Here is a 27,126-nt window from a genome sequence, read left to right on the forward strand (position 1 = left end):
TATGTTGGGGAGGAAGGTGAAGAGATCTCAGGCTTATATAGTATGCAATTTGAGAGTATACATTAGAGGGAGAAAGGAAGAAGCATATTGGCATGAATGAACGGCCGGGGGGGGGGGGGGGGTAGTGTGGCTGGTATTCTATGCAAGTGCCACGGCGGGGAGTGCAGCATGCCTACAAAGAGGCAGAAATTGAGAGGGAGGAAGAAGATGCCAGATTCAAGTGAAAACAAAGGGAAGGAAAACAGATGTTGATATGGGAGGAAACTGAGCGGATGATACTGACTATTGGTGAAGATGAACGGAGAACAGGGCCGGCCCCACTATGGAGGCCACGTGAGGCCTCCGCCTCGGGCGCAGGTCCGGGGGGCGCCGTTAGGCTGGGCGGGAGGCGGGGGAGGCGGGGCCAGGGCACGCTGGGCGGGGGGGCCAGACCTGGCCCTGCCTCCCACGCTACTCCCGCTCGCCCGTCTGGCCTTTTCTAGCTGGCCAGACTGCAGCGGAGGTCCCTCCAGGCCGCGATTGCTAGAAAAGGCCAGATGGGCCAGGGCGAATAGCGTGGGAGGCGGGGCCAACTCTGGCCCCGCCTCCCACGCTATTCGCCCTGGCCCCGCCTCCCACGCAGCGTGGGAGGCGGGGCCAGGGCACGCTGGGCGGGGGGCGGGGCCAACTCTGGCCCCGCCTCCCGCACTATTTGCCCTGGCCCCGCCTCCCACGCAGCGTGGGAGGCGGGGCCAGGGCACGCTGGGTGGGACCAGGGCGTGGGAGGCAGGGCCGGTTGCGGGGGCGCTTTTCAGCACCCCCGCTTAACATTAAAAATCATCTCCGGCCGGCCCTGACGGAGAAGACTGTAAGAGTAGAAGTGTGTGTGTGTGTAGGGGGACTAGTAGTCTGTGCGGGTGTCATGAAGGGCAGTACAGTTTAGGGAAAATGACAGTGTGCTCACAAAGAGGTTATTACAGAAAGGCAAAGGGAAGGAGAGGGGTTCAATATGGGAAGTTCTGGGACCACTCCTATAGTAAAAGCAAAAAGAATGGGTGGAATGTATGTAGATGCAAGAAAAAAATGGATAAACAATGTGGGTTATAAACAAAACATTATTAATATATGGAACTGTTACACTTGTGATAGGTGCAGTCATCATACAACATGTGGAGATAGAAGAGTTTTCCTATTGCTTGATTCTTATTCTTTCAACTATGGTCCAGTCTGATTTGTCTTGGCTGTCTTTGGTGTATGTTGAGGGGCTGATTTCATCTTCTTTTGCTTCAATTTTCAATTTTTGAGTAATCAGTTGTGTTTTAGATGTAGCAGACAAAACATTTTCTCCTCAGATAGTCAGTAGTTTGAAGGGGAATTCCCACTTGTATTTTATATTTGCTTGTTGCAAAAGTGTTGTGAAAGGTTTGAAAGATCAGCATTTTCAAAGCGTTTTGAGGAAAGGTCTTGAAATATTTTAATATTCTTGTCCAGATGTTTAAGGTTGTGGATGGCGTTGAGTTTCTTTATTACTTGAGGTTTTTTTTGTGGGGGTGGAGAGAGAATAAACAAAGAATAATGTCTTTTCTGGTGGCATTCTGTCTTGTGTTCAAAGCAAGTGATTAATATGCTGGGATCTATGTTGCTGAGCCAGTAGATAAATTTGCTTGTTCTAATCAGTCCAAAATGTTTCTAAACTCAATATTGAAATATCAATTTTGATTCTCAAGGTCTTTGACCTTATTAAGAAATTGTTTTCTTGTTCTAATTTTGATATGAAGTCTTCATGAGAAGTAAATTGTTCCAAGTTCTCATCAACAATATCATCTATATTCCTAATACAATTGCTGTTAATTTTGAGTCTCTAGATATTAAGACTCTTTAAGAGGGACTTTTGGTTTTTACAAAAGCAGGCAAACCTGTAAAATTACCTGGTCTTCAATGCTCTTCGTTGCTTGAATCAATTCACTCCAATTTAGTGTAAAAGTCCTGAAATTGAACTTACTTGATAGTTATGTGTCTGCCATTACCAATGGCTAACCATGCCAGTTGAGACTCTTCAGTTTTACCTTAGATTGGCACAAAAGACGGATGGAGACCGAAGATCAGTGCTGCCTTCCACTCTTGTAGTTTGTGCTCTATTTTAGCACTAAGTTGCTGGGGCACACTTGAAGGAAGACTTCTGTGTGCAACTGTAAAGGGAATTAGTGGTGGTGAAGAGTTCCGTAGTCAAGTGGACAGAAGAGGATTCTTGAAACTGTTCTGAGACAACTGTAGAATAACTGCTATCACTACGTTGTGATTTGCATTGTCACGGTCATCCTCACTGCCGTTGCCACATTGCATTTTCTTTGATGTGTGATCGAAGGTTTCGGAATATTTGGGTAGTTGTAGTTAACGTGGAATTAGTTTCCAATTAGAACTAAACATATGTTTTTAATGGCAACTGCTTTTTTTTAAAAAAAAATAGATATACCTGTTCTGGTTAGACAACAATTCTAATGTTGAACAGTTGGGGGTGGGATTGTTCCATTTCAATTTTCATCTTTTTTCAATATGAAGAGCGTTTTAAAGGCCGAAGTTATGAAACCCATATGTATTATGCAAGTTCTGTTTCGCAATTGCAGGAAGCTTTGCACTTTTCCTGAACCCAATCACTCTCACATTCAAATTGGTCGATTATGTTTGTACACTCCTTAGCACTCAGATGATTTACATAGTGGCATGCGTTGGCTGAAAGAAATTAATATATTTCAAAAGACAATTAGATGAGATGGAAGATTAAATCCATTTTTAAGATATGATTTTTTCCAGCAGTTTGCGAAATGTCTACAGCATTGTTTACTAAGGATGTTAAAGAATAGTCACAAATTTTCTCACCCTTGATAAGAAAAGGTGAATAAAGATAAAACAGGTTTTTTTTCATAAAAAGATGAGGAAAACATTTTTTTCTGTTTCAAACAATGGCCAGAATCTTGTATCATCTTATACTTCACTTAGTACTAACTAAATGACTTCTCCTGACCTGACCTCATTCCCCAAACCTGATAGAAACATCATTCACCCATGTGCCAATCACTGGCAGAATAGCCCTCTGGAAACATTCATATTCACAATCACCACTTGGTCATGCTTTTGGCACTATTGCCATGATTGTAACTCCCCCCCCCCCAATTATTTGGCCTCAGTTGTATGAGGAAAAAGAGGTCCAATTACTAAAGAACAGCTGAATAATGCTTCTGTCAGGTTTGTCTTAAAGTTTTGGGGGGAAATGAAGTATTTTTACTAAAATGTCCCAATATAAATAAATGCATACATAAAAATGCACAAAATTCCATAATCTTGCCCAGCATTAAGAACATTCAAAAAGTTGATTCTTATTGGCAAGAACAAAAGAATTAAACATCGAAGGCAGTGTGTCTTTAGGGCTATCAACAATGAAGAGCTCATGGACCTGCACCTTTTACATACTACCACTCTGACTAGCATTGGCTTAAAGCACGAATTCTCAATTGGGGGTCCCCAGATGTTTTGGTCTTCAACTCCCAGGAATCCTAACAGCTGGTAAACTGGCTGGGATTTCTGCGAGTTGTAGGCCAAAACACCTGGGAACCCACAGGTTGAGAACCACTGGCTTAAAGTTTCTATTTCCACATGAGACTCAGGGCCCTTCCAGACATGTCCAAAATGCAGCACCTGTCTCACTTTTTACCTGAGGTGTTCAAACAGCCAGTGGGATCTGAGGGTCAGTCCCCACTGCCACTCCGCTTCTGTTGACTCCAAGAAGCCTGGAGGAGCAAGATGGCACCCACCACCTCCCCTCAAGCTCCACATTTTACCCCCCCCCCCAAATTTACCAGAAGGGGACGAGATGGGGGTTGGATGGCATCCTGGGTAAACTTTTGTTTGACCCAGGATTCCATTTAGTCACCCCTGCCAGGAAAGCTCGGGGTTTTAACCTGCTTATTCTCAGGTTTCAGTTTAGTGTAGAAGGGCACTCGTTCCCCTGACTTTCAGTCAGTAGATTCTGAAAACCGAGCTGTCTTGGTAAAATTAATTGTTGGAAAACTGTAATATAGCATTAATCACTATTGGTCTAGTACAGTGGTTCTCAACTTGGGTTCCCCAGATGTTTTTGGCCTTCAACTCCCAGAAATCCTAACAGCTGGTAAACTGGCTGGGATTTCTGGCAGTTGTAGGCCAAAACACCTGGGGACCCCAGGTTGAGAACCACTGGTCTAGTAGAAATAAACAATGATTACCCAACCTATGTGAGAATTTCTGGAATAAATTAATACTTCTAAAGCTTGAAGAAGAACTCCTTTATATAATCAAATACTTACTGCAGAGTTTATTGTCACAGTTGTCTGGACAGTCTGCACATGGTTGACCTTCTTTGTAGGGCTTTGGTAATGTGTCTAATAGGTTACCTCTGAAAACAAACAGGAATATGAGAATATCAGTCATCAAATGCAGTTCTTCAAAATGCTTTGATAGCGCATACTATAGCACCATTGATTTAACCCAAACTGTGTGTTTTTTATTACTGGTTTCAGAAAGCACAAGAAATAATTTTCATGCATGTACCTTTACAGCATTTTGCGCCGGGATAAATTAATGTGTGCCGTTATATATTTTTACATGTTGGGTTGTTAAAAGCTACAAGACAACATATAGAGAGACATTGTTGCTCACTTCTTTACATACGACATAACGGTGATTAAAAATAGATTTGATCACTTCAGAATTGAGGTTTAAAATTTCAATTCGGCCCAGAAGTTGACTGTTGGCACTCTTGAGACTCCTTCTTCAAACAGATTAAAGTAGATAGAGATGGAAAATCAAGACCAAACTAAATGTTTCTGACTATAATACAGTTATATTTTTCTTACGGAAAATGTGACTGACAATTTTAAATATTTCATTTTTAACCTAATATTTTGATCTCCAAAAGATTGTGTTTTCTTGCTTTTAAAGATCAACATGCAATTCTTCCAAAATATAAATATACAAAACATTCCAGAGTTTTGCGTTTTATTTCACCATTCTTCTATAATGTCCAGATGCAGGTGTAAGATTGGGAGGGGGGGGGGTCACCCATTCTCCATTCGGATAGCTGAATTTTACATCAACAGTAGCAAAGAGATAGTATCTCTCAGAACTCCTGAAGACAATAGGTTACTGTGAGGGGAGGGAGCAGATGACGAGAGACAGCTTTCAAGGCACCCATAGTTTCAACCACAAATACAACACTCGTTGCTAAATCAGCATCTGCTACTTGCCACTTCATCTTTAAAAAACCCCCAAAACTTTGTGTTTTCAAATACATTGCAACTTGTACCATTGGTTTGCTTCTGATGCAATAAATAAATAAACAAAATCCCCCACTATGGGGAGTAAGGTGAGGCTGGCAGGTTTCCCCCTTGAAATGATCACCAGTAGGTAAATGAGCCCCCTGGGAAATTACAATCAGAAAGGTCTTAGCAATTAGCCATTTAATAGGGTCTTTATGTAGGGTGTTATATATTTTCCCTTCTCCTTTATGCTAAAAGACATATATAATATTTAATTTTGTTATTTGTCATTGTCTTCATAGCTGTCAAATTGTTAACTCTTAGGGTTGTTGTATGTTTTCCGGGCTGTATGGCCATGTTCTAGAAGTATTCTCTCCTGACGTTTCACCCACATCTATGGCAGGCATCCTCAGAGGTTGTGAGGACAACCTAACCTCACAGCCTCTGATGATGCCTTCCATAGATGTGGGCGAAACGTCAGGAGAGAATACTTCTAGAACATGGCCATACAACCCTGAAAACATACAACGACCCTGTGATCCCGGCCATGAAAGCCTTCGACAACACATTGTTAACTCTTAGTTGGTATTATTGTTGATTTTACTGTTTTGTAAAAACATAACTGAAATATAGCATGATATACTGCTCAGAGTGTTGGAGCCCCTGCTTAGACATGGAAACCCCTGGGACACCCATACTCATTCAGACCTGAAGTAAGTAAGTAAGTAAGTAAGTAACTTTATTTTTCTACCCTGCCACCATCTCCCAACAGGGACTCGGGGCGGCTAACAAAACAAGTAGAACAGTTAAAACATATTACAATAAATAGACCACGATAAAATCGACATTATAGAACAATATATTACAATGATCAAAAACACATTAAAAGCATAAAATGAATAAAAACAAAGTAAAATGGAATGAACCACCAGGTTAATGGAGGGGGAATGGTATGGAGGGGATATTTGACCTAAAGTGCAGTAATATAGTTATAAAGTACTGTGGGACAAACGACAAGATGGAAAAATCCCCTGTGAATAAAACTTGCCAAGAAAATCTATGATAGATTTGTTTTAAGATTGTCACTTATCAAAAATGAAGCACAAAACAGCAAAACCCATGCAAGTACACATCATGATCCGCCTCGCTGTCTTGAGGTCCTCCCCCCCCCCCATTAGAGGGTCCCTAAATGGTGGGCTTAGCCCTGTCCAGAAACATGTACATTATATTGTTGTACAAATATGTCAAACTGTCCTGTGCATTCGAGATATATTTTTTCTGAGCCTGATGTTTCGGGGGATAGGAGATCCAATATGAAACAAGTGAAAATACAGTTCTTATGTCAGAAAATTCTCTCCATTCATTTGCTGGAACAATCGGCTGCCGTATAAATTCCTTTCTACACATATAGATTTGGGGTCCTTTCACATCATTAAACAATTCCACTTGCCATGGCAACATCCTATGGAATTCCTGGATTTCCAGTTGAAAGGAGGAGACTTCTGAATTCTCAGCCACAGAACTCATCTGGTGCTTCTCACCAAACCACAAATCCCAGGATTCCACAGGATACAGCCACAGCCTTTAAATTGCAAATAGCACCACTATTGTCCAATATGAAAGGGCCCTGGGTTTACATGATGAAATGAAGGAGCCCTAGCATACAAGAAGCTCTGTGCTTGTGCAGAGAACAAGTGGGATTTTTGTTCAGGGTAAATTGAGAACATTGATACTCACGCAGGACAGAAGCGACATATGTAAAAATATGAGTAATTAGGCTGCTTTGGGCAGAAGGCAAATGAACATCCAATCTCATGTGAATTATACCACACCATCTATGAGGGAAAAATATTTTGAAGAACAGATACATCTTAACATTAATATTCCAACTGCTATGTACAATCACAAAACAGTATGACTATTCAAAGAATATGAAGTGTATCTACTTTCACACTTTATAATTAGCTATGCAAGAGTTTTCATACTGTGTCACCTTGATAACAGTTTTATACATTGTACCAGCTGTCAGTCCTATCTTCCTGGTGAGGGCAGCTGGTTGAAACTATTATGAACTTTATCCCACAAACGTGTGTGTGTGAGTGTTGGGGGTGGTGGTGGAATAGTTTCCTTTCTGTGGTGTCCTATAGTGTTCCATCTTTAAAGAAGGTGAAAAATTTACTCCCCCCCCCCCCCCACACACACAATCACACAGGATCTCCTTCTCCTGCTTCTAGCTCAACCATCCACTTTATTCCCATCATATGGGCAGGTGATGTCTCCTCCCATTTCAAAATTACCAGCACACTTAAAAAAAAAAAGCATTCTTTTTAAACGACTTTCCCTGAGATCCTTTGCCCTCAAGCCCTTTATACTAGAGGAGATACAAAGTACCATTCGTGAGATACCACGCTCCCTGGGACCGTTTAACCCTCAGGCCCCTTAGACTAAAGAAGCGACCCACACTGTCTTTAAACAACCAATGAAAACAAAATGAGCATTACCAGACTACCCACAAGACCAGCCACTCTTTAAGTTCACTACAGTGATCTAAAATGGGAAAATCCGACAGTTCCCATATCACATTCAAATAAGTACTTTTATTCGTTTCTGCGTAAATTAGGAGCTCTCAAGATGATTGCTCTCCAACTCCAAAAACCTGTTTCTACACATTTTAAAGAAGGAGCCCCATGGGCAAGGGATGGCAGTACTCTTGCATCCCTTGATGGGCTCCATGAGACTCCATTTAAAATGTTTTTAAAATGTGTAGAAACCAGGGGAATCTTGTGTCTGATGTGGTCCATAGTCAGGTATAATACATGTAACTCGTATCCCTAGAGATGTAGTGATTACTTTTGCATGAAGATCGCATATTCAATTAGTGCCTAGGAGTAACCTGGCTTTTGCTTCCTTTGATTTGTTTACTGCCTCTTTTGTCTGGGTAGTGTTCACTGGCCCTTGATTGCTGACTGCTTGAAGACCTCCTGTGTCTGGAAGGTGTTCATTAGTTACTGTCTTGATTCTGGTATTTTTCAATACTGGTAGCCAAATTTTGTTTATTTTCATTGTTTTTTCCTTTTTCTTGAAATTGTCCATGTAATTTTGAATTTCAATGGCTTTCCTGTGTAGTCTGACATAGTGGTTTTCAGAGTGGTCTAGAATGTCTGTGTTTTCAAATAATATTTTGTACCCAACTTGGTTTATCATGTGTTCTATTATTGCTGATTTTTCTGGCTGAATTAGTCTACAGTGACTTTCGTGTTCTTTGATTTGTTTCTGGGTGCTGCATTTGGTGGTCCCTATGTAGACTTGTCCATAGCTGCACAGTATGCAGTAGACTCCTGCAGTAGGCATGGGAAAACTTTTTTGCCTTGGGGCCATAGTGCAAGCCTGGTCAGGAGAGAGGGGGCTGGGCACATGCTGGATGGGAAGGGCCAGGATAGGAAGGGGCATAGTTCATCCTCAAGTTGTTCTCCCAGCATAAGTATAGGGCTGCTCACTCCATCATACTGGGAAAAAGGCAAGACACCGACGACTGCCCCGATCCTTCTCTCCGATCCCCAGGCTGTCCTCTTGGCATTATGCCAGGATGAGGACGAGACAGCAGTGGTGCTGAGAGTGCTCCAGTGGGCTGTCAGCTGCTGCGTGCCTTCCTTGAGCCATCCTCCTGGCATAAGGATGGGGCCGCTTACATCATCCTTATGCCAGGAGGAAGATGAGACATGCAGTGGCTGAGAGTACTGCAGAGGGCTCTCAACTGCTGCATGCCTTCCTCACTCGTCTTTATGGCATTAGGATGTGGTGGGCCACCATGTCCTTATGTCAAGAGGACAAGGAAAATAAGAAGGGTCTGAGGTAAGCTCCCAGAGGGCCGCATCTGGCCCCCGGGCCTTAGTTTGCCCATGCCTGAGTTAGAGGATCTCTCTTATCCTTTGTTGAGTCTAGCAATTTCTTAATGGATCTGTAGATTGTTTATAGGTTTCTCCATCAGTTTCACTATGTGGTCAGTGGTTTCCTTGATGTATGTAAGAACACTTTCTCTCCAGATGGCTCTTTATTTTTATTCCTATGGCCTGTTCTTAGTTTTGCAGCTCTTCTGTTGTTCATAGTAGACTAATAATTAGTCCGCAGAGAACGGTTTAGGTGATTCGGTTCATCTTGAAGGAGGTGGGGTTTACAGATTCTGCTTGCACAATCTACCAAAGTTTTAATTGTGCTCCTTTTTTGTCCTGGATGTTGTTTGGAGTTTTTATGTAGATATCTTTCAGTGTATGTAGGTTTTCTGTACACTGTGTGGCCCACTTTTTGGTTTGGTTTGCAGACGACTGACATCTAGAAGTTTTTCTTCATTTTCTTTTTCCATTGTAAATGGGATGTTTGGGGTGGATCTTGTTTAGTTCTTTTTCTCCATGGCTCCAAATAATGAACATATCATCCACATAAAGAAAGGATATAGTGGGCTTTTTGGTGCTTTTTTCAAGGCTTATTTCTCAAAATGTTCCATATAAAATTTGCTGTTACAGGACTAAGAGGGCTCTCCTTGGCTACCCCATCTTTCTGGTCATAGAAGTAATTATCCCACTGGAAATAGCTTGTAGTGAGGCAATGTTGAAACAGGGTTGTGATGTCTTTTGGGAAATTCTGATTAATAAGTGCAATGGTGTCTTCTATGGGGACCTTGGTGAATTTGCAAATCATATTGAAACTGATCAGTTTGTTATTGGGTTTGAGTTTAAGATTGCTGATTTTTTTCTATGAAGTGGGCTGACTTAACCAAAAGTGGTTTAGAGTAAATACGATGCAAAAAGTGAAAGAATTTATGAAGAAATATGGAGAAAATGAGACTCGATCAGATGAAAAGAGGGACCAAGTACAGGAAGAAAGAAGGACAAAGGACAAAGAAAAGATAAACACAAGACATGACAAACACAAGACTGATTTAACTGGACAAGATGAAAGAGTTAAGAACTTTTTTAAAATCAAAAGAGTGTTTTGCAAATGGAAAGAGTCTGGAATAAAATTGGGGGGTGGGGGGTGGACAGACCTGAACATGTAGAGAAAAACACACATACAAAATAAAATAAAAATTGAAACAGAAATCTTTGGATTAAATTATCTGATTTGAACTGGATTATATGAGTCTACACTATCATATAATCCCATTCAAAGCAGATAATCTGGATTTTATATAGTGTAGAAAGGGTCTCATATACTCCAGTTCAATGCAGATAAAATGGATTATCAGATTCGATAATCTGGATTATATGGCAGTGTAGAAAGGGCCTAAATCTAAAGTTGGGTGGGGCTAGGTAAATAACCTTGGAGGGCCACATCTGCCATGCAGGCCTTAGTTTGATGATGCCTGCCTTGGGACCACCCATAGTTGGAAATGACATGAAGGCACACAACAACAAATGTAAAAGAGAAACAACATTCCATCAAATGTGTTCATTCATTGCACTCTTTTACTTTGAGAATTTTTCTTATCTGTCCATTAAAAGATTTGGGAAGGTATGAGTACAGATAAAGATTTGTGTTTGTTATTGTTTGTTTGTTCACTTTAGGGAAACGCCTTCCTATAAAATACTAAAATTCATTTGAGCTTCAGGGGAACAAACTGAATCAGGACTGTCAGGCCCCTTCTACATTGCTATATAAAATCCAGATTATCTGCTTTAAACTGGATTATATGGCAGTATAGACTCATATAATCCACTTCAAAGCAGATAATCTGGATTATATGGCAGTGTAGAAGATGATTCTGATACCCAAAGTATAACTGGAATACACAATGGGAGTGTCCAATTAGCACCGCAACAACATCATTCAAAAACATACTAATGTGCCAAAACTCTTGGTCTGCAAAATATTACAAGTACAGTAGAGTCTGACTTATCCAACATAAACGGGCCGGCAGAATGTTGCATAAGCAAATATGTTGGATAATAAGGAGGCATTAAGGAAAAGCATATTAAACATCAAATTAGGTTATGATTTTACAAATGAAGCACCAAAACGTCATGTTAGACAACAAATTTGGCAGAAAAAGAAGTTCAATACGCAGTAATGCTATGTAGTAATTACTGTATTTATGAATTTAGCACCAAAATATCATGATATATTGAAAACATCAACTACTAAAATGCGTTGGATAACCCAGAACGTTGGATAAGCGAGTGTTGGATAAGTGAGACTCTACTGTACATGATTTAATATTTGGCATTCTAGAAATTAGAACCTAATTCCACATAATTAAAATACTGTTGTAAAGGCTGCAATTCTGATTGATTTATGCTTAGAAGTTCATCTTCTCAAACCAGGTCTAAAGCTCAAGCCATAGGTATCATAAATCTTAATTCAGGAAGAATAGTATGAGAGTTACTTTACACAACATCAAAAGAGATAATATTTTGTATATTATTTCCACAGTTCTGATCCCAAAATATCAAATTACACATCTAACCTTTTCCTGTTATGAACATGCTTTCAACATTTTTGTTCGTTTTCAGAAAATTGCTTTATTGATGGTGAAAACTGGTTAGTCTTTCGCCTGTGCTCTTAATCTGTGTAAGGTTTTGAATTTGATTTTACCCCGGAACATAAGAATGTGCATCTAGAAATAATACTTTAAATAAGTAGGTAAATAATTTGTGTTCATACCTGAGTATATCCCAAAGCTGCACTCCGTACCTCTTCCGATGTATTTTTGCCATACACGAAACGTGGCTGTGAAGATTTCCAGAATTCTATTACCTCTTTCCAGCTTCTAACAAAATTTGCTTGTGATATACTCTCACCACAAAGGATACCTGTGGAAAAAAAAATAATGATTGTATTTAATGCCTCAATTCAACTGGTATTCACAGCTGATGAACTTTGTATTTGATAACAAACTCTGAAATAATGAGACCAGATTCAGAAAATTTTGTTGACCAATATCCTATTTAAGTTAATTGAATCAAAAAAGGAGGAAGTGTGGGTAGCAACCTGAGGCAGGTCTAGCTGTGACAAGCATGTACCCTAGACTAGGGCTTCTAAAGCTTTTTCAACCCGTGACCCCTTTTTGCTGCATGCCAAGGTCTTACATTTCCCCTCCCTCCCTCCCTCCCCCCCCCCTATAGAAAAGGGACAAGTGTCTGCTGAGTCTTTTCCCCCATCAGAATAGCCAATAAGGTGCTCATTCCCAGGAAAATCAAATTGTTTCATTTTGACAATGAAGGCCCTATTCTGCTTTGGAAGATGAAAACGAATTATTAGGATTTCCAAGAGAATGAGTCAACTTTTGGTGTGAAGCATTTTGAGACTCTTTGGTAATCCTTCTATGGGCCCTATTCAGACATTACAGATCCCATTTACCATATTAAATTTAGTGTGGCAAAATGGATTACCAAACCAGTGTAATCCTGGGCCACCTGGTCCGAATCTTATGGAAATCATGTAAAGCTTGCAAAATGAGCAAGGCCCAAATGGTTCCCATTGAATGAATAGGATATTTGAAGGCAGCACAATGTACTCCTCAAACAAAATAGGTAGCAAACTGTTCCAATGTTGGCTTCTTCACTCAGGCTACTCCATATGGGCCAACTTACTCAACCCGAGTTAAATCCTAAATTGGCAATTTCAGGTGCTTCTCAAAGACAACCTCTTTTTCTGAAGTAACTCCACTTTGACATTCCTGCTCAACCTCAATTGAAACTTTGGGACTGCACACTGTCCAGTAAACTCTATTATCACTGCAAATTAGGACCCATTGTCTTGCCCACTGGCACATGGGGGCAGGACCTATTGGGCACATCTACACTGACCACTTATCCCAAAAGGTGTAGCTAAATGACACACACAAGTGATTTGAGCTAACTCAGACCAAGACTCAATAAAAACATGTCCATTGACTGGCACAAATTGCTACTTCTCTGAGAAGGTTATTTTTGGGATCAAAATTCCCAAAATCTCTCTAGCAGCATGGTCACAATGGTTTGGGAATTTTTGCGGTTAAACAATATTTTTCCACAAATTTCACATAATCCCATTTTTTTTTCAAAATTTTGCCTAGTTACATTTATAAAATGCGTATGATAATAAATATGATGTAATGATTTGTAAAAATGTCAATTGTCTCAAAGGCATTTTAGACCAAATGTGGTAGGGCCTCATCATTCGAGCAGCGGGAAAGCAGGGGAAAGCATCATCTTACCCTGTTCTCCCCTGTCGAGGTTCTTCTTTTGCCATCTCTGGTCCTTTCCTCCTTCAGACCTATCTTTCCCCAATGTTCCCCCACTTTGTGCCATTCAGAATCAGGTAACACCCAACCCCTCCAAAGGCACTTTGGGCTACATTTCTCAATGCTGCCAAAAGGGAGTCCCTCAGAGTGCCGCTGGAAGTTGCCCTGCATCATATGATGGGCTTCATGGGACTCTATTTTGGCAGCCTGGATAAATGAAGATGAGACACAGAGAAGACTGCATCTGATAAGGTCCATAGTCCTATTACCTAAGGAAAAAAACTACATAAGCATCCTTGAATTAAAAATGGTGACGATAAATATGTGAACATCCTCAAAACAATAGAAAGCAGCAATTTCTGCAGATGTGGAGATAGCAAGCCAGTTCCTGTTTCTGGCATATGACCTTTGGGCTATCTACATCATATCATTTACCATCCACATATCTGTCCTTCAGGAGGCTGGATCTTGCTAGGCATTCTGCAGCCCATTTTTCTGCACTTTCAGCAGCTTTCTCACTCCATTTCTTCATAAAGCAAACAAAGAAATAAGTACATTTCTTATTAGATATAACAGAACCCATTATACAATGGAGCACACAGAAAAAAGCTTAAATGTCACCAGTCAGTGAAAGGATCAGGCTCTCAACTTCCCTTTCCAAGCAACCAGTCAGAACTTAGCTACTGAACTGGAGTGTCCTGCCAATCCAGGGCATGTGTGGTTCCCTAGCCAATTTGGGTATATTCATAGAAGGAGGGCATTGCCCCCGCTTGTACTGCAGTCAGGTCTGAATACAGAAAGAGGCCCAAGACTTGTAAATACTTCCCTCTCTTTTAAATGCCCTGTGTTTTTCTAACATTTAAAAATATACACACTTTTATAAATTCACTGACAAGTAACAATTTCTATAAATATTTAACAGTGCAATCTCACATCACACTCTGCTGCAGTTAGATCAGCTCTACTCTACTGAAAGTACATTGGTTTATTCTAGTCTGGAGTTATCTTTCCAAGGTAGCAATTGCTGCTGTATCTCTTTACATACTGACAGCCCTCATCAGAAGGTGTAAATTTCAGTGGCATACAATGGTTCTTTAGTTTTGTGATGGAGCCTACCAGCTCTCATCCTATGATGTACATCTACATCGGTGGGGCTCCATTGCAAAACTAAAAAGGAACCAGTGTATACTGCCTTGGAGGCTTCAACACAGGAGGGATCAACAGGGTAAGTCAAGCAGCGAACACTATCCCCCATGGGATGAGGTAGGGGGGAAGCTGGGCAATGGGCATTAGATGGAGTGAAGAGGAAAGTGTCATTTAAATCAATGTCAATCCCTGGCAAGTTTTACACAAAGAAAGAAACAATTGTACTCAGAAGAAAATAATTTATTACCAGTCCCTGGCACACTGAAAAGGATAGCTGGTCCCTTGTATCAGGTCTACTGGGAGAGCACTACTTTAAGTCATCAAAGGAAAATAAGAAGAATCTAATTAAGTCTAGTGTTTTGAGCATGCTCTGTTCTTTCTTTCCATTGGTGATAAGAAGGGGGATGGCACCTTGGTGTCCTTCATGGAAATCTCTTATGGAAGCAGATTTGGCAATATTACTTTTAATGAATACCTTTTTTAAAAGACAGCATATGACAAATATGGAAAGTGCCTTAAGGAATCTTGAGTGAACTGAGTGAACTCAGAATTTAATTCAATGGTTCACCCACTGCTCGTTGGCAAACTTGGACATGAGAATCATTATTTTAAAACTTTGGAATTCCAAATATTTGTGCTTGATGTTTTTGCTACATTGAACAATGCTATATTTTTTTGGACAAAAATGGGTCAGTACCATGAAATGTGCATCGTGTTAAACAGATAATACTTCCCTGTGTTATATGAGCATGCTCAGTCATAACTCCTTTTTGCATTAATTCAATAATTTTTTTAATAAAAAGCTCTGATATTTGCAGTTTTATACAGTTGGTGCATCATATCTCCAGCAGTTTGATTAATGGATTATCATGCCCCATATTATTAACTAGCAGTGATGTGAATGTGAAAGAAATCCGCTTTCATGTTGCAACCATTTAATTCTATGAGGCATGACAATCCATGGTCAGTTGAATTTGCGGATCCAGAGCATTCAGATTCAGGAGGCTCACCGTAAAAAACCTTTTAACTATAATTTTGGAAGTTGGGACTAGACCCCTTGGAATTTTTTTCAGTTAAAAATTCTGTGCACACTTTTTTTTTCAGCTATGCTATGTTTTTGATTTATATAACTGTTAACTAATGTTGGGGGGAGTTGACTTGCAGGATCACAGTAAGGACTTTAAACAATAACTGGTGTTGAGATTTTTTTTTACCATTTTCTGCATGTTACTAGCAGTTGGTTGAACCGATCTCCTGGCAGCATTATACATGTCAACAATCTCTTGCTGTTGAGCCTCGGAGAGGCTCATTACAAACCCTTTTTCCTCCTGTAATTTGAAAAAAAAGAAGATTTCCATAGATTTTTCTGATACGAAATATTCAACTGCCTTTCATTATTCTGATGAAAATTAATATGGATTGAGTATTTAATAATAATAATAATAATAATGATAATAATAACAACCACAATTTTATTCTTATATCCCGCCTTATCTCCCGAAGGGACTCGGGGTGGCATACATTGGGATCACGGCCAGTAATACAACAGTAAAATACAACATAAGATACATTCAATTGCAATGAATTAATACAAAAAACCATATAAAATCATAAAAGCATAAACTCAACAACAATAATTAATAATAACCAATAGCCGGGCGTAATGGCCGTGTTCAAAAATTGGAGGCAAGGCCATAAATTGTACATGTGCAATATATTGCAAGGTCACTAATATGATGGCCAGTAATAAAGTGCAGTGGCTGGGTATAGGTGGAGGTAAAAGGACTCCGTCAATTGTGCCGAAATTAGTCAAAATTATAAGCATCCTGTTTAGGCTTTAACAGAATGATTAAATGCTTATTCTTAATATTATCTTTACTTAGCAACCCAGATAGCTGCTCAGCTGCATTGCACAAAGTTTAGGTTGATTTCTTTTACCAACTTTATTAAATTTACATAATGTGGGAAAGATTTGGTGTGTGCTATACATATAGGTGAGAATAAATGGCTTGTGCCATCTATGGTAGAGAATTATACAAACTGGACCCCTCAGTGGACAAGTTGTGTTCTTGCTAAATGTTGTACTTAACTATTATATCATAGAATCATAGAATCGTAGAATCATAGAGTTGGAAGAGACCTCACGGGCCATCCAGTCCAACCCCCTGCAAGAAGCAGGAAAATCGCATTCAAAGCACCCCCGACAGATGGCCATCCATCCTCTGTTTAAAAGCCTCCAAAGAAAGAGCCTCCACCACAGTCTGGGGGAGAGAGTTCCACTGCCCTCACAGTGAGGAAGTTCTTCCTGATGTTCAGGTGGAATCTCCTTTCCTGTAGTTTGAAGCCATTGTTCCGCGTCCTAGTCTGCAGGGCAGCAGAAAACAAGCTTGCTCCTCCTCCCTATGATTTCCCCTCACATATTTGTATATGGCTATAATGTCTCCTCTCAGCCTTCTCTTCTGCAGGCTAAACATAACCAGCTCTTTAAGCCTCTCCTCATAGGGTTTGTTCTCCAGACCCTTGATCATTTTAGTTGCCTTCCTCTGGACGCTTTCCAGCTTGTCAACATCTCCCTTCAACTGTGGTGCCCAGAATCAATAGCCTTTTCCCTCTCATGATTACATAATCTGAATGACCTAGCCTAAATTACATCCCCATCAACTGCAAAATCCCTGATAGCATTTAGAAATTTCCAGTGGCCTCCTGCCTTGATGTTTATTAGTTCAGTTGCTTTCGCCTCTTCCTGACCTCATGGACCAACCCGGTCCAGAGCTCCCTGTTGGCTGTCGCTGCCCCCAGTGACAGCCAACACAACAAATATTGTGTTTAAATAGTTTCTTTATCTGAACATTTTTAATTACAACAAACAGCTTTTATTTTGTATAATTGAATGCTGCATATTGTAATAGCGGCTTCAACTCTTGTAAAATGAATGCACTTAATGTTCATTAAAAAGTTTGACTCTGAAGTATTTTATACCACATTCTATTACTCTTTTTAGCAGGAGTAATGATACATTAACTGCAATGCATTCTGTATACATCTGTAGTTTTAATACTCCAGTGCTAATTCTAGCACCTAGCACATGTTCCTTTGAAATTATTATTATTATTATTGATGATGATGATAATGATTTTTTTACCTGGCTCTCCTCATGGCTCAAGGTGGGTCACCATATAGCTAAAAACACATTAATAAACATATGTTGTTGTTTATTCATTCAGTTGCTTCCGACTTCGTGACCTCATGGACCAGCCCATGCCAGAGCTCCCTGTCAGCCGTCGCCACCCCCAGTTCCTTCAAAGTCAAGCCATTCACTTCAAGGATACCATCCATCCATCTTGCCCTTGGTCAGCCCCTCTTCCTTTTTCCTTCCTTTCCCCCCAGCATCATTATCTTCCCCAAGCTTTCCTGTCTTCTCATTATGTGGCCAAAATACTTCATCTTTGCCTGTAATATCCTTCCCTTCAGTGAGCAGCCGGGCATTATTTCCTGGAGGATGGACTGGTTGGATCTTCTTGTGGTCCAAGGCACTCTCAGAATTTTCCTCCAGCACCAAAGTTCAAAAGCGTCTATCTTCCTTCGTTCAGCCTTCCTTATGGTCCAGCCCTAGCATCCATAGGTTATTACCGGGAATACCATTGCTTTAACTATGCGGTCCTTTGTTGCCAGTGTGATGTCTTTACTCTTCACTATTTTATCAAGATTGGCCATTGCTCTCCTCCCAAGAAGTAGACGTCTTCTGATTTCCTGGCTGCCGTCTGCATCTGCAATAATCTTCACGCCTAGAAATACAAAGTCTGTCACTGTCTCTATGTTTTCTCCCTCTATTTGCCAGATATCAATCAGTCTGGTTGCCAAAATCTTGATTTTCTTGATGTTTAACTGCAACCCAGCTTTGCACTTTCTTCTTTCACTTTTGTTATAAGGCTCCTCAGTTCCTCCTCGCTTTCAGCCATCTAAGTGGTATCATCTGCATATCTAAGGTTGTTAATGTTTCTTTTAGCAATTTTAACTCCAGCCTTGGATTCATCAAGCCCCACAGTACAGAAAATAATAACTTATTTTGTAACAAAACAATAATCTCTGATGATAATGATGTTAAAATAAGAATTAGTTAAAATGCGTAAATACAATAGACCTTATGCTGCTACGCTCAGCCACCAATAAGACAGAAAGAAAAATTTCATTGTCAGTCATGATATACTCATGTAACTATAATGAAGCTCATAATATATCTATATATATAAAATGATAAAGTTGTTTGCGCAGTGACTATAACAACAAAACTAAACATCCCAGAAATACGAAATTTGGCAACACAATGCAAAAGGCTTGCCTCCAGGTTACAACAACACAACCACACCACAAAACCACAATCCAGACCCACAAAACTCACAACAACGCATCATGCGATAACAACACAACTAAATGCCCCAGAAATACAAAACTTGGCAACACAATGCAAAAGCCTTGCCTTCCAGTTATAACAACACAACCACACCACAAAACCACACAGGACCCACAAAACTCACAACAACGCATCATGACTATAACAACACAACTAAACGCCCCAGAAATACGAAACTTGGCAACACAACGCAAAAGCCTTCCCTCCAGGTTGTAACAACACAACCACACCACAAAACCACAATCCAGACCCATAACACTCACAACAACACATCGTGACTATAACAACACAACTAAACGCCCCAGAAATACGAAACTTGGCACACAACTAAACGCCCCAGAAATATAAAACTTAATAACACAACGCAAAAACCTTGCCTCCCGGTTGTAACAACACAACCACACCACAAAACCACAATCCGGACCCACAAAACTCACAACAATGCATCGTGACTATAACAACACAACTAAACACCCCAGAAATACGAAACTTGGCACACAACTAAACGCCCCAGAAATACAAAACTTGACAACACAACACAAAAGCCTTTTCTCCTGGTTGTAACAACACAACCACACCACAAAACCACAATCTGTACCCACAAAACTCACAACAACGCATCATGACTATAACACAACTAAACGCCCCAGAAATAAAAAATTTGACAACACAATGCAAAAGCCTTGCCTCCCAGTTTGTAAGAACACAACCACAACACAAAACCACAATCTGGACGTACAAAACTCACAACAACGCATCATGACTATAACAACACAACTAAACGCCCCAAAAATACGAAACTTGGCAACACAACACAAAAGCATTCCCTCCCGATTGTAACAACACAACCACACCACAAAACCACAATCCGGACCCACAAAACTCACGACAATGCATAGTGACTATAACAACACAACTAAACGCCCCAGAAATACAAAACTTGGCATACAACTAAACGCCCCAGAAATACAACACTTGACAACACAACACAAAAGCCTTGCCTCTCCTGGTTGTAACAACACAACCACACCACAAAACCACAATCCGGACCCACAATACTTACAACAACGCATTGTGACTATAACAAATACAAAATTTGACAACACAACTCATCCACCTCCCCAATCCCTACATTCACACTTGGCCTCCAAAAAAACAATTACAATAATAACAATAACAACAACAATAAGAATCAACACCATCACAGGCAAGAAACAGCCAGGCACTGAGGCTGAGAGGCCAGTCAGTGCTACAGTGGGCCTCCAAAAAACAATACAGTAGCATCTAACTTATCCAACTTTCATGACCACTACAACAACAATAATAATAAACACCTACACAGGCAAAAAAAAAAAGACTATTGTACCACAATAAAAATATAAACCGCACTCAGCAGAATCAGACATTACAATTAACAACAAACCAAAGACAACAGGGATCTCAAGCAATTATCAATCAACACAAAAATTGAAGAAGGTAACAGACTTCAAATACTACTACTAATGTGAGCATAAAGAAGGGTGGAGGTCACAGCATAAATACAACCTAATGTAGACTGACCAACACCACCAGACTAAGCCACAGCAACGCGTGGCTGGGCACAGCTAGTGAGACTATATATTTTATGACACATAAACCTAGAGTATTATGTCTCCATTCAACAGCCTGCTGTGAAGAATTTACATGTCACTTAGTAGGTAAAATGGCTCAGATTTATTCCAAGTTGGCTACTGTACAGTCCCAGTAGATGTAAGCTTGATTTCTACTTGTCCAGTGTCATTGCATACTTTTCAATATGTGCAGTCTGAGGATGTGTTCTAGATCCTTGGCCTCTGACTGATGAAATAAGCTAGAGGAGGACTGGCTGAGTTAGTGAAGGGAAGAGTCAATGTTTCCTTAAAACAAGACAGAATTCCCACTTGTCTAAGGGGTAGCTGTGAGGCCTATTTTTATAAGGCCATCCCCAAACCCCTCTGTAATGGACAATTACTGGACAGTGTCCAACCTGTTTTGGATCAAGGTATTTGACCATATGGTGCCCTCCCAGTTCCAGGAGATTCTGGATTAAACAAATTATTTAAACCATTTCTCTCTGATTTCAGGCCTTGTTACGAGGAAGAGAAAGCTTTGGTCACCTTGCTGGATGACCTAAGCAGGGATCTGGGCAGAGGGAGTATGTTCCTGTTGGTTCTCCTGGACATCTCAGTAGCTTTCAATACCATCGGCCATCAAACCCTTCTGGGCCACCTCACTGAGATGGGGCTTGGAGACACTGTTTTACAATGTCTGTGTTCTTTCCTGAAGGGGTGGCCCCAGAAGGCAGTGTTGGGAACTTCTTTTTAACCCCCAGTCCTTGGCGTGTGACTGATATCCAATGCTACTACACCAAGCCAAGGAGGCTATCCTGGTCCTAAACCATTGTTTGTCATCAGTAAAGTAGATGAAGGCAAATTGAAACTTAATCCAGACAAGAGAAAAGTGTTTCTGGTCAGTTGGAAAGGTAGAGCAGAAAATAGGAATTTAGTCAGTATTATACGGGGTGCACTCCCACTGAGAATGGAAGTTCACATTTTGGGTGTACTCCTGGATTCAGTGCTAAACCCAGAAGCCCTGGTTTTTGTTGTGGCCTGGAGTGCCTTTGCACATTTAAAACTTGTATGCCAGCTGTCCTTGAGACACTGGATTTGGCCATAATGATTCATGCCTTAGTTACATTCCATTTGGATTACTGTAATGTGTCTCATTGGGGCTGCCTTTGTAGAGTTTTGGAAACTTTTGGTGGTCCAGAAAGGCCAAATTGGTAACTGGGAACGGCTACAGGGGAATGGACAACTCTTTTTTTTTTTTTTTGCTACAGGTCTACTGGCTGTCAGTTTGTTTCGGCGTACTTCAAAGTACTGGTTAGAACTTATAAAGCTATTTGTAGGCTGCATCTCCCTGTATGAACCTGCTTGGACTCTGAGATCCTCAGATGAGGCCCTTCTGTTAGTCCCACCACCATTATAACCACAGCTGGTGGGGATGTGAGAGAGGGCGATCTTAGTGGCTTTCACTGGGATTCCCTTCCCACAAGGACTAGAATCTTTCTGGTGATAAGATAAAATGGGTTGATTTTTTTTAATTCAGGAAAGCTTTTAAAGCAGAAAATGGACCAAGGGGTGCTGCACGGGGTTAGGAATTATTTCAACAGGTTTTAATTTGTTTTGATAATTGATAATGATTGCAATATTTAATTCTATTTTAATGTTTCTATTTTGTAGGTTCTTGAATTCTTTTCATTTTTATGGCTTTGGATGGCAGTCCCAGGAGAAAGGCAGGGTATAAAATGACCCAAAGCATATGCTGCCACAATAAATCTCCTTCCCATAGAATAATTTTATCTTGGATCTAGTAGAAAGCAGAATAAATGGGTCATGTTATATTGTTTATGTGTTCCCAATTTACTATTTCTGACTGGTTTCTTCATATATGTGTCAGGAATTGTATATTTGATAGACAACTGCTGTAGTTTACTCCAGCTCACACATATTTTTGCTGTTTTCTACTATAGCCCCAGCAATGTTATCAGCTGGGCATAGATTATCAGGTGGTTATGCTGATATAAAGTTTATCTCTGGATGACCTTCTAATAGTAAATCTTAGGATAATCTCATCAGGTTCATACCTTTGCTAGAGATATTTGCAGCACAGCAACCAAGGGCAGGAAGTGAATAAGAAGAAGCATTTCTGGGGAAACAAAAACAATAGAAAATATGATTAGGTATATTCACTAGTTAAATTATTTGGGGACATATTTACTTAGATGTAAGTCCCACACAGGGGTCACTTTCAAGGAAAGGTGCTCTAAAATGGCTCATTTTTCTATCCTTCACTGTATGTAGTAATACTCATATTTCATCCTCCACCTTCTGGGACTTTCCTACCAACATAAGGAGTGAAGGCTTCTTTTAAGAATGTCTCCAACTCAACTCACAGCCAAGTGCTCCATCTAACACCATGTCTAAGGGTATTGAAAGAACTGGTTTGTGTAATCAAAACAACAGAGATGCATATTTCATCTCCATTTTCTAGCATAGGTTATTGATCAGTTCAACCAGACTGAAAAAGTAATGGAGACTGGTCCTTTCAAAAATGTAGGACAATCCCTCTCCAAATCAAAACTGCAGTGTGGATTCTTATGAATCGCATGGGTGAAGCTAGCACAGTAGTCCACCATTGAGTTAATTCAAAGTAGCTGAAGAAAAATTCAGTATAATGATGCACATAAAGTGTAGCACAAAAAAGGCTAGACTCAGAAAGCAAATGGTCTTCAGAGCTCATTTTAAAGGCCTGAAGCAGGCCAGGTGATGTTGCATACCACAAAATAGCTATGTTAGAATCCTACTCTGGATCCTTCCACACAGCCATATAACCCAGAATATCAAGGCAAGAAATCCCACAATATCTGCTTTGAACTGGGTTATCGGAGTCCACACTGCCATATATTCCAGTTCAAAGCAGATATTGTGGGATTTCCTGCCTTGATATTCTGGGTTATATGGCTGTGTGGAAGAGCCCTAAGTCACTGTAAATGACATCAGATCTTAATATCCATAAATACTTTACTACTTTATTTTGAATTCCCAGATCCACCTCTTCTTCTGTATATTGGTAATATAGTTCTAAACTTCTGTGTAAGAAGTAAGTGTTGCCTCTAGGCCATATTCTGCAGGAAATCTGAGATGATTGGCAGACGTTCTATAACGCTGGTGGGAAACTCATTCCTGACTAATTATTCTTTGTAATGGATTAACTAATTCTTCTTTAAAACATTTGAAGTACTTCGTCAGTAGTCTCCCAGGTCCTGGTATCTTATCTATCTTTAATTTAGTAATAGCTTCACAATATTTCCTATCTGGTACTTGGTTTGTTCCATACTTCTCTCTGGTGCAAAGATACCACAGGAAGATCCTTGGATTTCAGATAGTTTCTGAAATCGTCTTCCTTTACAGAGTGGGTTTTATACTGTATTCCACCAATTATAAGACACATTTTTCCACAACGTACCAACTTGTTCTTTTTTAAAAAGTACAATCAAGTCCTTGATTTCTTCTAAATCTTCAATTCGGATTGATACAAAAATAAAGCAGCTTGTATGATCGATTGTGCACCAAGTACAATTTCTCTTATCTTTTCATACTGCTTTGCCTCAAAATGAAGTTTTTCGCTTTTCTCCTCCACAGTGAAAGGTGTGCATCTTAGATTTGTGTTTTAGATTTATGTATTTGTTTGTTTGTTTGTTTTTAAAAAAAGAGGATCAGGAGTAGTCGCTGAGAGAATGGGAGGGAAGCCAGATATCTTGGCCAACTCCCGGAAAGGCTCCACAAACCTGCACCAGATGCTACTGCCCTAACACCTGCTCGTCGATGCACACAATTGTTTTGAATGTCTTTCTCTTTGGTAATCTGATGATTCCTTCTTTTAATTCTAATATCCCCCTCTTCCGTCTTTTTTTCCTGAGTGCCATATGTCAGTTCTGATACGGAGTGGAGTAGTCCAGATCAGCACCATGGGAGTCAACACAGCCGACTGCCTAGCTAGCTCAGTGGTGGCAGGTGTCCACATTGTGTAGAACCAAGTTGCCCCAGCAGCTAAATGGAGTCTCGATTAATCAAAGATTTTCCATCACTCTTGACTGAAGTTTTGTTATGTTCTTCTAATGCCCTACCAGGAATACCTTTCTTTGTGAACTATATTTGCACACCTTTTGGATGCTGCTTTTTGATAACAATGGCTGAGCTTACTTTGTACATGGTTTCTGCCTCAGAATCCAGGTCTTCTTCTTTCCCAACTAGAACTTTAACCAGTATATCTACAATCCATATTCTAATATTTCCTAAGTGTTTTTAAGCAACATATTCTCAAGAAGGATTCCAACGGCTTTTGTTCTAAAAGAGTGAGATGGTCGAGTTATTTGACTAATTCTACATTTAGAACTTCAATTTGTTGTTTTGACATCTGTGTATCTTTATTATTTGACTCAATGTCGTTTTTATTAATTTCAGTGTCTTTTTAAACATTTGTTCTAAGATAAATTGCATCGCATTCATATGAGGTATAACTAGTAACTACTATGAGATACTGTTTACTTTCAGTCATAAATGATTTCATTTCCCCCTTACCTCTTCTCTGATATTCTGGTGATATTTCACTTACAAGTCTTCCTCCTTATCTCCCCTCAATCCAGGTGGTACTTTATCATACAAACAGAGATATATCTTTCTCAACAACCTGTCATTGAGCTCATCTACATATTGCCTCTTCTGACACCCAGTCCCACCTAAAGTTTTGAGACAATCTTTGTTAACTTGATTTGTTCTGCTCCTTGTAACCAATTTCATATATGTTAAATATCTATTACATTTTGAATACTAGAAATGCAGACCACAAGGGCCATCCAGTCCAACCCCCTGCTATGCAGGAATCAAAACACACTGAACAGATGGCCATCCAACATTTATCTGAAATCGTTCAAGGATGGACACTCTACCACACTCTGGGGCAGCATATTCCAAATAGTGCTTGCCACTTACGATAGGGAAGTTGTTCCTTATACTTGGTGGAATCCATTGCTCCTTGTTCTAGTTTGTGTAGAGGCAGAAAATAAGCTGGCTCCATCTTCAATATGGCAGACTTTCAAATATTTAAACATGACTATCATGTCAACTCATCTTCTCCAGGCTAAACACACACAGATTCCTCAAACTGCTCTTCATAGGGCATGGTTTTACAATTTTTGTTGCCCTTCTTGAGAAACATTCCAGCTTGTCAGTATATTTCTTGAATTGTGGTACCCAAACAGTATTCCAGGCGAGGTCTGACCAAAGCAGGATAGAGTGGGGCTATTTCTTCTCTCATTCAACATACTTTGCTTCTATTGATGTACCCTACAATTACACTGACTATTTTAGCTGCTGAATAAACACTAGTCTCATTTGGTGTTCTATCAAGACTCCTAGATTTTTCTTGCATGTACTGTTTTCAAGCCTGGTATCACCCATCCTATACCTGTGCATTTCATTTCTTCTTCATTAACATCATCTACCAAGCTTGTAACTCTATAAAATAAAGTAAGGTAAGCCTGGCATATTTTTAAGAAACCCTTGTTGACATTAAGTGATCATGCCAATCCTACCTACGTGCTTCTGAAAACCATTTATTCAAATGAGAAACACTGCTTTAGGAAATATGATTTCTGCCCCCAAATTTAAACTTTTACATTACCCTTTCTTTAATATTTCTTCCGAAGGGCTGCCGGAGTTAGTTTAGTAATTGCACTGGAACAGTGTATATATAGGACAAACAGTTCCGGCTTCATGAATGACAGCTGCCAAAAAAAAAACCCAAAAAACAAAAACACACACACACACACACACACACACACACACACACACACAAATAAACAAAAACAGGCCAAACTTCTACTTAAGCATCAACAAGAATAATTTTTATTCTCATTTCAGCTAACATGTTTTAAGGTTACCACCTGAGTTCAAATTTTTTTCCCTGTGTTGCGATATAATCTGCCTTGAGTCCCCTGCGGGGTAGAGAAAGGCGAGGTATAAATATCATAAATAAATAATAAATAAATAATATACAACATTAAATTGTAGCACTATACCTCTTATCTAATTATAGAACATATTTAACTGGATGTGATTGCTGAGTGATTATTTATAAGATTGTGCATTCACAAAAGAGCGAGAAGTTAACATAGCATTATCTTGAGATGAAGGAAGATAAAAAACTGGAACTAGTTTATATAAATCCAGAATTTGGTAAATGTCTATATTTGTAGAGAAAATTGAAGTGAAGCTTGATTACAGTATGTTTGGCAGAACTATTGTAAGCAAAACTGTAGGAGTGGGAAAAACTTCACCTACAGTATGTTTTAAAATAGGTTTCAGTTTAATTCCTTCTATAAAGCAACCTCATATTTTAAAGTTATTTGTTGCAACCCATCTTGCTTGGGTTCTCACTAGATGTGTGCAATTCAGGTAAACCCTGTGCTGTTTTTGGTGCCGCCATTTCATTTTTTTCAG

At 39.8% G+C, this 27,126-nt stretch overlaps 1 protein-coding gene across 1 annotated transcript; it reads right to left on the minus strand.

The window, feature by feature from the left end:
• Positions 1-1,076: 1,076 nt before the first annotated feature.
• LOC134299987 (cysteine-rich venom protein ophanin-like) lies at positions 1,077-26,438 on the minus strand. The gene is made up of 8 exons (XM_062984452.1): positions 26,309-26,438; positions 22,710-22,771; positions 15,849-15,962; positions 13,924-14,014; positions 11,928-12,076; positions 7,008-7,105; positions 4,320-4,408; positions 1,077-2,709 (listed from the first exon to the last, which is right to left on the minus strand). The coding sequence occupies exons 2-8, from the start codon at positions 22,767-22,769 to the stop codon at positions 2,576-2,578; spliced, it is 735 nt and encodes a 244-aa protein (XP_062840522.1). The 5' UTR covers positions 22,770-22,771; positions 26,309-26,438; the 3' UTR covers positions 1,077-2,575.
• Between the last annotated feature and the right edge of the window lie 688 nt (positions 26,439-27,126).

This window comes from Anolis carolinensis, chromosome 1 (genome assembly GCF_035594765.1).
Source record: "Anolis carolinensis isolate JA03-04 chromosome 1, rAnoCar3.1.pri, whole genome shotgun sequence".
NCBI classification, from domain to species: domain Eukaryota; kingdom Metazoa; phylum Chordata; class Lepidosauria; order Squamata; family Dactyloidae; genus Anolis; species Anolis carolinensis.

Coding starts and splice junctions, on each gene's coding strand:
- LOC134299987 (XM_062984452.1), bottom strand. CDS start 22,769: ATGCTTCTTCTTATTCACTTCCTGCCCTTGGTTGCTGTGCTGCAAATA. Junction 12,077..13,923: donor GAAGGACAGATATGTGGATG/GTAAATGATATG, acceptor TTTTTTCCACAG/GTATCCTTTGTGGTGAGAGT. Junction 4,409..7,007: donor ATATGTCGCTTCTGTCCTGC/GTGAGTATCAAT, acceptor GTTTGTTTTCAG/AGGTAACCTATTAGACACAT.